This window comes from Strix uralensis, chromosome 22, assembly GCF_047716275.1.
Source record: "Strix uralensis isolate ZFMK-TIS-50842 chromosome 22, bStrUra1, whole genome shotgun sequence".
NCBI lineage: Eukaryota > Metazoa > Chordata > Aves > Strigiformes > Strigidae > Strix > Strix uralensis.
This window is the reverse complement of record NC_133993.1, coordinates 6,196,639-6,210,859: the sequence shown is the minus strand read 5'-3', so window position 1 is coordinate 6,210,859 and position 14,221 is coordinate 6,196,639. Positions and strand designations below refer to the sequence as shown.

At 59.2% G+C, this 14,221-nt stretch overlaps 1 protein-coding gene across 5 annotated transcripts; it reads left to right on the top strand.

Annotated features, from left to right (window-relative positions):
• Window positions 1–13: 13 nt before the first annotated feature.
• DCAKD (dephospho-CoA kinase domain containing) lies at window positions 14–9,459 on the top strand. Of its 5 annotated transcripts, none has more exons than XM_074892284.1 (6): window positions 226–311; window positions 2,115–2,313; window positions 3,611–3,728; window positions 5,667–5,870; window positions 7,771–7,858; window positions 8,004–8,488. In XM_074892284.1, the coding sequence occupies exons 3-6, from the start codon at window positions 3,617–3,619 to the stop codon at window positions 8,353–8,355; spliced, it is 756 nt and encodes a 251-aa protein (XP_074748385.1). In that variant the 5' UTR covers window positions 226–311; window positions 2,115–2,313; window positions 3,611–3,616; the 3' UTR covers window positions 8,356–8,488. The 5 variants fall into 5 exon arrangements, with proteins under 5 accessions (XP_074748390.1, XP_074748389.1, XP_074748385.1 ...); XM_074892285.1 differs by lacking the exon at window positions 226–311 and adding an exon at window positions 1,262–1,400; XM_074892289.1 differs by lacking the exon at window positions 2,115–2,313 and having other exon boundaries at window positions 14–311; window positions 8,353–9,459.
• The last annotated feature ends 4,762 nt before the right edge of the window (window positions 9,460–14,221 follow it).

The window sequence follows — 14,221 nt, the reverse complement described above, 5'->3', positions numbered from 1 at the left end:
TGCACTGTGGCCGGGACTACAGTTCCCGTCGGCCCTTGGGGGCGTCCCGGGGCGGGGCTCCGGCGGCGGGAGGGCTCGGTCGCACCGGGGCAGCCGTGCGGCGCCACCCGCCGTGCCGGAGAGCCACGGCCCGTCTCCTCCGTCGCCCGTTCCCCGCCGGGGCCGCGGTGTCCGCGCCCCCACCCGCTGCCTGCCCGAGGGGGCGGGGCGAGCCCAAGGAGGGCGGCGCCGATTGGCTGGGAGAGGGACCCCTCTTCCCACTAGCCAATAGGCGCGCGGGACACTGCGTCGCGCGTGAAGCCGGTCAGGGGGTGAGTGGGTGAGGGCACCATGAGGGGACCCGCTCCGGCCCTCGCACCCCGCGGGCGGCGGCCAGGCCCGGCCCGGTGCGGGGGGGTCCCTCCGCGGCCTGGCCGGCCCTGGTCCGCTCCCCGGCCCGCCCTCGCCCCGCCCTTGCCCGGGGTGGCCCGGCCTGACCCACCCGGCCTGACCCCCCAACCGTGTCACAGGCCCTGGGCAGGAGCTACGGGGACACCCCGGGTTTGGGGAGGCCGCGGGGTGGCCACGGCCGGGCCTGGGCTCGGGGCCACCAGGACAGCGCCGTTATGCAGCCAGGGCCCTGTCCGGCAGAGACTGTCAGCACAGTCGGTACCAGCCAAAGGGCCCAGGGGATGGTTCATGGTGGCAGTTGTGGTGGTGGTTTTTTCCCCACCAGGGTAGCGATGCATTTTGTGATTTTTTTTTTTCTTTTAATTGCAGCTTCCTCAAGCCAAACACCAGGTCTGTCAATGTGCCAGGCCCCAGTCAGAGGCAAGGATGGGAGCAAGGAGGAGGACTGGGTGTAGCACGGTGCTGGAGGATGCCTTTTGGCTCTGCCCTCAGCCTGTGGCATGCTGGATGGGTGGCTTGAGGCGGCTGACTTGTGCTGTGCTCAGAAAACAAAGGAGTCAAGATACAGGGAAAAATTGGGCACCTCAGTCTTTAAAAGCCACTTCTTCATAGCTCTGGGTTACATCTCGCAGGGCACCATTCCTCACAGCAGGAATAACTGGAGTTTTCCAGTCTGACTAGCCTCTGTGGCTCGTGTTTTGGCTTTCACCTCTGCTTGATTTAGTTGGCACAGACCAAATACACCAAAAAATGGTGTATTTTGGGGAAAACTTCTTCTGGCTCCTGCCTGTAACATCTGCAGGAACAGGCTGGACTCTCTACCCTTGTGTACAGTTCAAACCCAAGCTTGTTAAATATTTATACCTCGAACTGTGGATCTTATATCTGTACAGGCCCTGTGACAGCACAAGTGTTTTCAAACCCCGTTTGGCTGTGGTTTCTAGAGTAACCCTTCCAAGTGCACTTTTACCCCTGCAGTAATTCTCGCAGCAAGCTGCCTGCCTGCAGAGGTATGTACCAGAGGGACAGAAATAGCAGGTTTTTTGGGACCAAGTCCCAGCTGAGGCTGGAGGCCAGAGTGTCGGGGTTACTGCAGTTAAAACCCTGTATTTACTCTACATGGGCAGGAGAGATTTTTATGTATTTTTAAAAAACACATGAGCGGAGCCTCCACGCCTGCAAGGCAGCGCACCGAAGGCCTGGTTCTCCTCATGCAGCGTTAGCCCTTGTAGGCGGTTGCAGAGGTCGGATAAAATCCTGCCAGGGAGGGCAGGATTTTAACCTGCTGCCATAAATAAACAGCCCCTCTGTTGTGCCGAGCCCACCATAGTGCTGGGAAAGGCTCCCTGTGGGGACCGAGTACTCGCTTGGCAGCAAAGCTTGGGATATATGTCAGCCTCCCACAAAGCACTGATGTTTATTATAAGTGCCCTTTCTGATTCCCTTTGAATTCCCCCTTGTTGTTGCTCGAGTTAACCCCATCTGTTCGCCTGGTGTCTTGAAAGGGAAAAGAGCACGTGGTGCTGCTGTGGGCTGGCGTCGTCTCTCAACAGCCATGAAGAAAAGTCGCTTTGTGACGCTGCTGGCTTTTGCTCTAACTCCTGGTTCTGCTGAATTGCTTCCAGCTGCCAAAGGACTTATTCCCCCCGCTCCTCACCCCCAGACTGTGGGTCTGAGTCCTGTTTGTAGGACCAAGTTATGACAAAACTGCCTTTTTTTTCTAGCAAAGAGGAAGCAGTGCTGTGTTTTCACCCACCTTCAGCCGCCCTGCAGGCCCGTGTTCCTGACTGCTGCCCTTGGGTGCAAAGCGGCATGGTCCCTGTTGGTGGGGGATGGTGTGGGCAGTAGGTGCCTGGTTCCTGTGTGTGCAGAGTTTTTTGGGAGCTGGTGGCCACGGTGTCTGGAGAGAGGTGTCAGAACCAGGTTAGGCAGAGTGATGATTACTGAGGTGGTTGGGTTTTGGGGTATGTGACTCACCGGGAGAGGCAGTGGGAGCTGGGTCTCCCTTCCTCTGGGCAAGAGGAAGCTGCAGGGTGTCTACTAGCAGCCTGTGGCTCTTGGCCAAAGATGATGGAGCCAGTTTCTTCTCAGATGCAAGGGGCAACAGCCACAAGCTGGGGCTTGGGAGGTTCAGGCTCTGCCTGTGAGGGTGGTGTCACCGTGGACAAGGTGACAGGAAAGTTGGGGCCTCTGTCCTCAGGGATCTGCAGGACTCGGCTGCACAAAGCCCTGAGCACCCTTGGCTGGGGCCGGTGTTGGTCCATGGGGGCTGGAGAGGGGACGCTGGGGTCTGTTCCCAGCGTGCTGTGGCTGTTGCCTTTTTGGGGATGCAGATACCAGCTTGCTCACAGGAGTCCCTGCTCCCATCCAGAGCTGCCTCTGCATCGCTGAGCCTTTGGTTTTGAAAGGGCACAAGCAGGATCTAGAGGGCTGCAGGGTTTGGACTGAGCGGGGAGAGATCTCAGTGCAGAAACTGTGAGAGAAGTCGTCTGCTCGGGGTCGGGGGGTTACCAGTGCCCTCCCAGCCTCAAGTTCATCAGCAAGCACAGGCTCTGCGTTCAAGCTAACAGACACAAGTTTGCTGCTCAGAGCCCTGATTTCTCGTGTCTGTTGGGCTGCCGATGACCGTGCTGGCTTCCAGGTATCATGGGGATGCAGTTTGCTTACTGCCTTGTGTGCTTTGCGTCCCAGTTATGTCAGAGGTAGCTTATCTCCTCTCACACCCCAGCTGTAGGGATCAAGCGGGGCTCTCCCTCTCAGTCCTCACGTTTCTTGGTCCAGGCTGAGATGTTGTCTGAATTCTTCCCCTTTGCCACTGATCCTGGGTCACCCTTGGCAACCCTGCCAGAAATTTCCTCTGATTTAGGGTGCTGCAGGTGAGCCTGCAGCTCGATGGGTGCAGATGCTAAAGGGGAGTGAGTTGTGTGGAGCTGCAGCTAAACCAGCTGGAGGAATTTAGGGCTGGCTCAAGCTGCACATCCAGAGTGAGCAGGGTCCAGAGAAGCCTCATATAATCCAATGCTGTCTTTCAGCCTGTAAAACAGGGGTAGCCAGCTCAGAGGGGTGCCAAAATCGTGCTAATGTCTCAGTGACGCCCTGAAAACATTTGAAAATGAGCTTTGAATGGAGTTGCCTGTTTAGGATAAATATTTGATGTGCACAGCATGAACAAAACGGCCCTGTCCTGGCGTGTTTTCAAGCTCTTTTCTTTCCATTTCAGAGCACAATGTTCCTGGTCGGACTCTCGGGTGGAATCGCATCGGGGAAGAGCACGGTGGTGGCCATACTCCGGGAACTGGGCTGTGCTGTGATTGATGCCGATGTTATTGCCAGAGAGGGTGAGTTTTGCATAGTTGATCTTTCTCCCTGAGGTTCCCCTGACGACTGGGATTGATGCGGGGAAGCGCAGGCGGCAGAGGGAGCTCTGGGTACGTTAGAGAAGTGTTTCCCTCAGTTCCCCAGCCGATGAGGCAGCGGTTGTCTCACTTGAACTAGGATATATTTTTAATAAAGAAAAAAAAATAAAATCATGTCCTAATAAACACTCTGGGGAGATCTTGCCCTGAGTTTCCCTCTCCTGGAGTGCACTGCTTGCCGGCTTTGAAAGCCAACTCCGGGCAAAATAAATACGTTTCTCTGTAAAGCGGGTTCCCTCGGCTGATCTCATGTCCCTGCTAAGCCCCAGGACACCCATCCCGTAATTCGGTTACGTTCGGTGGGATCACTAACACACTGGAAGAGAATTTCCCTCTGTGCTGGATGTTGCTTGCTTGGTAATACTGAGAGATTGGTCCACAAAATTACTTGTGCCTTAATACACTTAGAAAAAAGAGGCTCCAGCTATCCCGGATCAGAGGGAATTCAGCCTGTGCGTCTGCACAGCACACCTGCCTCTCGCTGCTCTCAAAATGTGCTGCCCTGGCTACAGAAAAGACCCAGAAATCCAGATCTGTTGCCTCAGCAGGACTGGAGCAGACCCTGCTCTCCCTGATTACCTGTGCGATGCGGCACAAGATGTTAATCCCTCCGTGCCACCGGGATAACGAGGAGAGCAGCGCTTGCTCCAGGAAGGGCTGCTGATTTCGTATGCAGAAGGTTTCGGGTCTGCAGCTGAGCAGTGGTGCAGGCAGTGTCATTCTGAAGTGTCTGCACTTTGCTGTTTGGTGAAGAACTTACCCTGTAGCCGTTCAAAGCTGTGATGCTCTTAACATTTTATTGCACTGTAATTCCCCTCAAGGTGCAGAAAATTTGCTGGAGGTGCTAAAAGCCCTCAGAGGCCATAGGAAAACACTACAGATACTCAGTGTCAGTTTTCTACCAATCACTTCATTTTTCTCCAATTCCTTTTTTATATGTGTTTGTTTACTATATGGATTTTACCCATCCTGAAACTGCCTCGATGTCAAATTCCACGGGAGAAAGAAATTGGTCTTAAAGACTTTTATTAGGTTGGCCTGAGGTTACAACCTGTGGCAATGTTCCTGGATTTTGGAGAAAAAATTATATATGGTCTGTCATTCTCTGTGGTTAGCCTCAGCTTGATTTTAATTATGGTTTTATTACTGCATCCTTTTTGTTAGTGATTTTTTGGCGGCTTTAAAATTACACGCTCATGTAACGTCAGAGTCCCTGCAAATACCTGTTGGGAATTGATCTCTTGGAAGGTTTCTGTGTTCATTCTCATGAAGAATTTGGTGACAGAGGTAAAAGACAGTAAAAAACCGTAGTAGCTGTCAGAGCCAACTTGTAGCAGCCGGGCTGTATTCACCTAGTGCTGAAGTTTTCAGCTAAAATAAAGCTGACGCTGTCCTGGTCCCTTTAGGATCTGCCTGCCCGGCTCCTGGCCCTGCAGGCAGTGGGAACGGGCTCAGCACCGCCTCTGCCTGTGCCTTGGCTGGGGACTGTCAGCAAGTGCCCCCGCCCGCCCTGCTGACTTCTAACCCCGAGCAGCAGCACGCACGAGGGAGGGTTGTGGCGCTGAATTAATGTTTGGAGGATGCTTCGATCTCTCGGGTGTCAGCCCTCAAAGGGACCTTGGGCTGAGCGGGTTTTCTGCAGCTGCTTTCCTGCAGCACCGACGCCAGGTGTCTGCCGGGCTGCAGCGCTGAGCCGCGCCGCTCTCGGTTCAGCGTGTGCTGGCAGGCAGATGTGCTGCCCGCCGAGGAGAATAAAGCTTGGTTATTTAATGAACAAAACTCATTTGAGGCCGATCGCTGATGCAAACACCGACTGTGCTGTAGAACTGGCTCTAACCTCCGGCTGTTTAACGTTATCAGTGGTGCAGCCCCACTTCAAGGCCTATCGGCAGATCGTGCGTTACTTTGGCACCGAGATCCTCTTGGAGAATGGAGAGATAAATCGTGAGGCTCTAGGAAACATTATCTTCTCCCACCCGGAGAAACGGCAGCTGCTGAACTCCATCACCCACCCAGAGATCCAGAAGGAGATGCTGAAGCAGATCTTGAAGCACTTTGTGCTAGGTAAGAGGCCCTGTCCCAGCACACGGGGACTCCTGCTCAGGCAGGAGCCGTCCCTGCGTGCAGGGCCTTTGGTTTTGAAGTGGGGAGAGGGACGGGGAAGAAGGGGAACCGACGCTGTGTGATGGCCTTTGTGCTCTGCCACCTGTGGCCTTTCGTCTTGGCGTTTGGAGGATTCATTCCTGCCTTTCACTGCTGCCCTTCACCACCTTCTTCTGTGGTTTAAAGTACATCTGTAGGGCCTGAGAGAAGCATTGTGAGGCCTCTTCTGAGATTACTTGCTGGATAATGTCACACCTTCTGAAATGGCCAAATATTCTTCACTGCCCCCAACCTCCCCAGGCTTCAATGAAAGCTGCGGAGCCTTTTTAGTCCCGATAAGGTGAGAAATGGGCTGACAGCTGTGGTTTCCAAAGTCCCGCTTTTTCCCCTGATAAATATAACAAATACAGCTGTCAAACTTGGTCTAATCAAACGCCAGATAAGATCACCAGCTGTTTTGGAGGTCTCCGTGTAGACAGAAGGATGTCTTAATAGAGTCAGTCTGGTTTCGTGGAGCTTATCAAAGCTGAGCCTTGTGACAGCTGAATAGGCCTGTGCTGGGGCACTGCAGGGGCCATTCTCTGCTGCGGGGTGAGGAGGAGGAGGAGGAGAAAGCACAAAGGAAGCAACAGGCAGGAAAGCCGGGAGCCAGAGATGGAGTCTTGAACCCGGGGCTGCGGGCTCGGGAGGCAGATGCCGTCCTGCCCCTCGGCGAGAGCGCTGTGTGTCTTCAGCAGGCTGCTTTGTCCTCATTAGTCAGGTTTTAATGATTTGGGATAGCTGGATGTTGTCTCTAAGGATCGCTGTGTAAGGAAAGCTCTTATCGATCAAACCGTAGGGCAGCAAGAAGTCTCTCTGGGCGGAGATGCTGGTAAAATGGTGGCGTGTTGGCTGATGATGTCTTTGTCAAGGCTTTTATTGCCATGGACAGCTCAGTTGGGGAGTTCGGGTTATAAAGAGGGGGGACACCAGCAAAACTGGAGGTGTCCCTGCAGCTGGGGGACACACAGGGGAGCGAGGCCCTGACTTACAGCTTCCCCTACCCTCCGCCGCTCCCCCAGGCTCAGCAGGGCGTACCCCCACGTCCCCAGACGCTGCTGTCTGCCGGGGAAGTTGGTGCTTGTGAAGGGGGGGGCACGTGGAGAACCTGGGGTGGGCTGCAGGGTCCGGGAGGAGGGCGGCTGGTGGTTACGAGCTCTCCTCCGCCGGCTGCTCCGCCTGGTGACGATGATTTTAAACCAAACTTGGCCAGGTTTGGTGAGGTCAGGCCCTGGGGCTGTGCCTGGAGGCACCCCCATGTTTCAGTGTCACAGCTCTGAGGGGTCTGCAAGGATTTCTTTGGAAAAATGGAACTGTTTAGCCAGAGCTTTCCATAAAGGAAACAAAACTGAGCTGAGAAGCATCAAATGACCGCAGCCTGGTGAAGTCTGGGACAGGTGAGAGACCAGAGCGAGTTCTGCTGTGGGCTCTGCTCCCCTCGAGAGGCCGGCAGCGACGGCGTGACTGCGGCTCTCGCCAGCCAGGCGCAGGCGCTTTCACTTGAGCTCCTTGTTTCAGCTCCTCATTATATTTCTCCAGCTTCACCTTTGATCTGAGATCATCCAGGTTAGGGTTTTTGTTTTTTTCTTTTTTGTTTTTTTTTTTTTTTCTTCTCTGGAACCTTGGAACAAAACCATTTCCTCCCTCCGGGAGGGAGGAGGGCAGTCAGGCTCTGCTCTCCTCTCGCTGTAGCCGTGTTGCTGTGAGCTCTCCCGCTCGCTTTGCTGGAGCAGCTGTGGCCACGGTGCGTGTGCGGCACGAGGGGTTTGGGAATCCGAGTGACGCTGTTCCCTTTGGGGTGGGGGCTTGGTCATTTCTGCAGGCTGCCGCTACGTGATCCTCGACATCCCTCTGCTCTTCGAGACCAACAGATTGACCAAGTTTATGAAATACACGGTCTTGGTTTATTGGTAAGTGCCGTGTGAGCCGTGAGGGCCAGGACTCTGCCACCTCTCTTGGAGGCTGGAGGGGACCGTCACGTCCCTCCCGCTCTGGGGAGGATTTGGCCGCAGCCCTGGTGTGGAGCCTGTCGACAGCGCTGCCTCTTTTCTGTAGGCGGGAGAAGCGACACGTTCCTTCATCCCAGTGTACGAGGGGCTTCTTACTGAGGTGTCCCCCAAACCCGGCACTGTCGCACGGGGAAAATCGCTGTCTTTGGGCCTTCCGTTGGCTGGGGCAGGGTTTGGGGCACTGCCCCGGTGTTATGGGCCGTGGGAACGCCGAAAACATGCCGCAGGGTCGGCCTGGGCAGTGCTGCAGGGGTGGCTCTGCTGATCCGAGGGCAGGATGCCTGTGCCGGACCCAAAATGAAGCGGGGAGCATCTCTGCCCCCCACTTTACCTCAGTTATTCCCCCTTGTGCCGAGGAGGGCAGGCAAACCCCCCCTTCCCTCCCGTCCCGGCAGTGACCCGCCGACGCAGCTGTCCCGGCTGAGGAAGAGGAACGGGCTGTCCCAGGCAGAGGCAGAAGCTCGCATCGCCTCCCAGCTGCCGCTGGACGAGAAGCGCAAATTAGCGACTCACGTCATCGACAACTCCGGGGAGCGGGAGAGCACGCGCCGGCAGGTCCTGAGGCTGCACGCCCGCCTCGAGGGTTCCCTGGATTTCCTCTGGGCACGGCTGGCGGTGGGCACGGTTGTAGTTGGGCTTGGAGGGCTGGTGTACCTTCTCCTCCGGCATTTCATCTCTTAATTCACCTTTTCTTTTTGTCATGGAAGAGGCCTGAATTTCTAGGTTTGAAAAGGGCAGTGAAAGGCCACCTCTTTTAATGAGCTTTGCCAGCTGAATGCAGACAGCGGGACGAGGCGTCTCCTTGCCGACTCCCCAAGGTGAACGTAACGGGGCTTTTTCTGGCACCATCTCCCCTCTCCTTTCTTCCTGCTCAGGTTCTTACCCCCCATCTGTGCCTGTGGGATGGGATGCTCCCCTTACATGGCTGTGGCCCGTGGAGGGGACGAGGCCCTCTGTCCCCCATGGGCACGTGCAGTGGGACTTCAGTGAATTTAGGCACTTTAATGTCTTCCCAGGACAATCTCTTCACTGAGGGAATAGGTGACCTCTCGAGTCCTGTTTCTGCGAGCCCATTGTCCCCAGGTTGATCCCCTCCTAGCTCACAGCCCTGGCTAATCTGAATTTAGACATGGGATTTTCCCCTTCTTTCATGTTGATTTAATGGAAATGTGTTAAATCTGCCTGGCCGGGGACAGACAGCACCTCATTTCCCATGGGTTAGGGCTTCAGCTGGCTGCTCGCCCTCCCTCCTGCGCCCTGTTTCTGTGATCAACACTTGTGGGTCACCCTTGGCTTTGGCTCTGAGGGTCTGATACATCCCCGGGGCAGGCTGAGACCCAGGACCTGCCTTGCTGAAACTCATTTACTGCTGTTTGAGTTTTCCTTTGGCGGCAGTTTCCCTGTGGGAGAGCACGAGTCGGGGCGAAGCGGGTGCTGGCTCTTCACGTTTGTTTTAATAAAGTGCTAAGCAGCAGCCGGCTCCCCGCGGCTCTGCAACCTGCGGGCTGCGAGCGCTGCTCTTTCCTGCCCCGCTCCCAGGTCGTTTCTATGCCGGGGCACGGCTGCGCTCTGTAAAGTTCACCGCACGCAAGCAGAGCTGCCGAGCGCGCTCGTGCTTTTTCCCCAGTACACATCCCTCAGACGCTCCCAGGGAGCTTCTCGGAGCGTCGGCTCCTGCCGTGAGCTTCCTTGGGGGGGGCCGTGGGTTCCTGCTGGCTCTGGGCACCCCATGGTGCGGGTCTGGCTTCCCAGGATGTGATCCTTGGACTCGCTGTGGTTTTCTGTGGTCAGCACTTTCCCCCCAGGGCAGCCTTGTCCTGCTGCCGCCCCCTTGTCCTGCTGCCACCCCCCTGTCCTGGCGTTTTGATAAAGATGGGTGGTCCCCGGGGCCCTCTGGGGTGCTTGGGCTGCTGGCCCAGAAGGCAGGGATGCCGCAGCGCGAGGCAGCGTCTTTGCTGGCCCCAGCTCCAGGCTGTGGGTGCAGGGACCTTTCCCAGGGTGTCCCAGCCCCCCTCCCCAGGCACCCTTCCCACCCCTTCCGCCCTCTGAGCCCAGCCCTGCGCTCGAGGGTCCAGTGTCTCACTCGCCCGGGGGGACCCTGTGGCCCCTGTGAAGCCCCAGGAGAACATCCCCGAGCTGGGGCGCCCACCCTGGGTACCCCAACTTTCCAGGCAGTGTTGGGAGGAGCCGTACACAAGCGATAACCCTCTGCCAGTTCCCTCCCCTGCTTTTTAATGCTCCCTTAATTGCAGTGGTGGTGCCGGGAGCCCCTCGCAGCCAGCCATAAATCAGGGCTGGAGCAGGACAGCCTCAGCCCAAGATAAGCACTGATTGCCTTCCTCCCTCCCGGCTCGCCGCCGCGATAAATGGGGCTGCGATGAGGCCGGGGGGGGAAGGAGAAAGCGAGACGGGCACCGTAATCGCATTTGGCGCTTCGCTCCTGCCCTGCTGACGTTTGCCGGCCGCTAACGAGTTTAGCTGGGCCGAGGGAGCGAGCGGTTTCAGGGGGACGATGAGGCGCAGGGCTCCCCACAGCGCTGGCCACGGGGCCAGTGTGGCCTTGGGGTGCCTGGTTTGGGGGTGCCTGGTGCCCTGGGCTGAGCTGGGGGTGAGCCCCGTGGGTGGGCTGCGCGCCTGGGTGTTGGCACCCACCCGGGAAGGGCTCCTCAGCCTGGTGCTTGGCCACCGAGTGCCTCCCGTGGGTGCCGCCTGGTACCGGGCCACGGCACCTGCAGACCTGCCTGGGTCCCGCTCATGGCCACCCCCCAGCCAACCCCCCTTGGGGACATGCTGGCAGGACCCCCTGTGTCCATGGCGGTGGCCACCTGGCTCAGCCCGCAGCCGTGCCCCGCCAGTGCCAGATGGCTCCGCTCCGCGGGCTGCTGGGTGACCTCGACAGCTCAATCGATGGCCATGGAGGGGGCCTGAAGGGCAGCACGTGTCCGGCCCCAGCAGGGACACCCTGGCTGAGACCCCTGCGCTCCTGACACGGATGCTGCCTCCACACTGGCTCCAAGTGGCCCGTGGGTGCCGGCGGAGGCCCGAGAGCTCTGCGCCGCATCCCCCAGCACCGCCATGTCCCCCCAGCCCCGCGAGCTGAGGCCGCCCCTGCTCGCTGCGCCTCCCGCCATCGATCGGGCCGCGTCTGGAGCAGCCGCTCGCCGTGGCCCATCCGTCTCCTCTCACCGGGGGCTGTTTGAGCAGGAGCCGGCCCGGCCGCGCGCAGCCCAAATATTTAACTGCTGCAAATTGGCGGCCGGATCAATTCCGCTGCGGCTGCTGGGGGCTCGTGACAGACGGCTGCTCCTCCCCGCTGCACCCCCTCCCTGGAGCACCCCTTCCACAGAGCACTCCCTCCTGGTGCACCCCCTCCCCAGCGCACCCCTTCTCCTGTGCACCCCATTCCTGAAGCACCCCTTCCCTAGGGCACCCCTTCCCCAATGAAGCCCCTCCCTGGAGCACCCTTCCATGGAGCACCCCACTCCTGGAGCACCCTGTCCCGCTGCACCCCCTCCCTGCAGCAGCCCCTTCCTTGAAGCACCCCCTTCCTCAGAGCCCCCCTTTCCTGGTGCCCCCCCTCCCCAGAATAACCCCTTCACTGGTGCACCCCCTCCCTGGAGCACCCCTTCCGCAGAGCCCTCCCTCCTGGTGCACCCCCTTCCCAGTGCACCCCTTCTCCTGTGCACCCTGTTCCTGGAGCCCCCTGTCCCGGTGCACCCCCTCCCCGGAGCACCCCCCACCCCAGAGCAGCCCCTTCTCCAGTGCACCCCTTTTCCTGTGCACCCCATTCCTGAAGTGCCCCTTCCCTGGTGCACCCCCTCCCCAGTGTACCCCTTCTCCTATGCACCCCCTCCCCGGAGCACCCCCTCCTCAGTGCACCCCCTCCCCAGAGCACCCCTTTCCCACTGCACCCCCTCCCCAGTGCCCATCACGGTGCACCCACTGGGCAGGTGGGGGGGTGCAGGTGTCCTGTAGCTGGCAGGTCCCCCCCCAGGCACAGGGTGATGGCCCCAGTGGGGACTGTCCCCAAGCATGGGCTGGGTGAGGGCCCCAATACCCGCGAGGGAGGGACCCCCAGCAGGGACAGCCTGAGTGTGGTGTCACTGGTGTCACAGGTGTCCCTGTCCCTGCACGGTCCCTGGGGTGTGGCACAGTGTCACTGTCACTGCACAGCCCCCGGGGTGTCACACAGTGGCACCATGGCTGCACAGTCCCACTCGTGTCACCCGGTGCCGCTGCGCAGCCCTGAGGTATTGCACAGTGTCACTGTTGCTCCCTGGGGTGTCACACGGTGTCACTGTCACCGCACAGTGCACAGGGTGTCACTGTCACCGCGGGGCCGCCAGCTGCCATGCAGTGTCACTGCAGCTCCCGTGGGTTGTCACACAGAGTCACTGTCAGCGCCTGGTGCACGGGATGTCACACAATGCTGTGTCACTGCACGGCCCACGGGGTGTCACGCAGTGTCACTGTCACTGCTGTCCCGCAGCGTATCACCTAGTGTCGCTGTCGCCGTGTGGCCCACAGGGTGTCACCCGGTGTTACTGTCACTGCATGGCCTGGGGTGTCACACACTGTCACTGCACAGGGTACACCCCAGTGCCACCCCCCGCGCATCCTGTGGGCTGTCACCCAGCATCACTGCGCATCCCCCAGCTGTGTCACACGCCGTCCCCGCCAGCCGTGGGGCACCCTGGGGACAGCCCAGCAGGTCCCAGCAGCCCAAGTCCCCGCTAATCCCCACCCCACGTCCCCATGGGGGGACACGTCCCTGAGCCCGTCCCCTCCGCCCAGTGGTCCCGTGGCCGGACCTGGCTGCCAGGCGAGCAGCCGCTTCCCATCACCCACCAGCCCACCCCATCAGCCTGGCTCTAATTAAGTAGCCGTGTTGGCAGCCCTTAATTGCTGCATGGCGGGAGGGTGGCGGCCCCGCTGTGTCCGTAATGAGAGGCAGCGTGACGGGGACAGGGACACAGGGGGATGTGCTGCCCCCACCTTGTCCCCCCACCTGCAGCTGGGCTCCCCTCACTGGGCAAGGGACGGTGTCTGGCATTGGGCTGGGGGGTGCTGGCACGTCCCTGTCCCCGAGGCCAGGGATAACCCAGCTGGCCAGCTAGCCAATCAGCCCGCTGCTGGCCAGCCAGCAAGCCCCCTGGGTCAACTGGCCAGCCAATCAACAAGCTAGCCAACCAGCCAGCCAGCCAGCCAGCCAACTCACCACCTAGCCATCTACCAACCAGCCAACCAGCTGGTTGGCCAACCAGCTAGCCCCCTGCCAACTGACCAGCTAGCTAGCCAACCAGCCATCTAGATGGCCTTCAAGCCAACCAGCCAGTTAGCCAACCAGCCAGCCAAGCAGCTGACCAGTCATCTACCTGCCAGCCAGCCAACCAGCCATCTAGCTGTGTGGCTAGCCAGGCAGGCAACTGGCCAACGAGCTATCCATGTGTCCAACCAGCCAGCTAGCCATCTGGCCACCAGCCAGCCACCCAAAGAGCCAGCCAGCCAACCAGCCAGCGGGCAGGCAGCCAACCAGGAGCACCGTCTGCCCACGTCCTGGCGCGTGCTGGGACCCGCCTTGCCCTCGCCTCTGTCCTGCAGCCCTGTCCCCAGGTGTCCCTCATCTCCTGGGCTGGGTGTTGAGTGGCACCTCCCTGCCGCTCCGCTGAGCCCTGACACACTCATCACAGCAAGTGGGGCACCAGACACCTCCCAGCCCAGCCCTGGCCAGAGGCACCTCCAGCCCTGGGGGGTTTGACCCATTTTCTCCCCAGCCTGGCACCAGAAGGTGGGTGTTGACTCCTGCCGGGATCATTCCACCTTGGGATGGGTCCATGGGGCCTTCTCTTGCTCCCGCGCTGACCCATGCTGGCGCCCCCTCTCCCGGGGCACCCACAGCCTGGAAAACTCCTCGGGAATTCCTCCTTTTAGTAATGTGCCTCCGGGCGAGGCAGCCGTGGTGTCCTGTCTCAGGGACGGAGGGGACGCAGGGCTGGAGGCTGTGTGGCTGGGGGTGGTGGTGTCCTCCCTTGAGAGCAGGGCACAGCCTGCACAGGAGGTGCCAGCCGGGTCCTCCTGGGGGGGGCTGCTGGATGCAGGAATGGATGGATGGATGGAGGGATGGATGATGGACAGATGGATGGATGGATGGATGGAGGGATGGATGGATGGAGGGATGGATGGAGGGATGGATGATGGATGGGTGGGTGGATGGATGGATGGATGATGGACAGATGGATGGATGGATGGATGGACAGATGAGTG

Coding starts and splice junctions, on each gene's coding strand:
- DCAKD (XM_074892288.1), top strand. CDS start 3,617: ATGTTCCTGGTCGGACTCTCGGGTGGAATCGCATCGGGGAAGAGCACG. Junction 3,729..5,666: donor CGATGTTATTGCCAGAGAGG/GTGAGTTTTGCA, acceptor TAACGTTATCAG/TGGTGCAGCCCCACTTCAAG. Junction 5,871..7,770: donor CTTGAAGCACTTTGTGCTAG/GTAAGAGGCCCT, acceptor TCATTTCTGCAG/GCTGCCGCTACGTGATCCTC.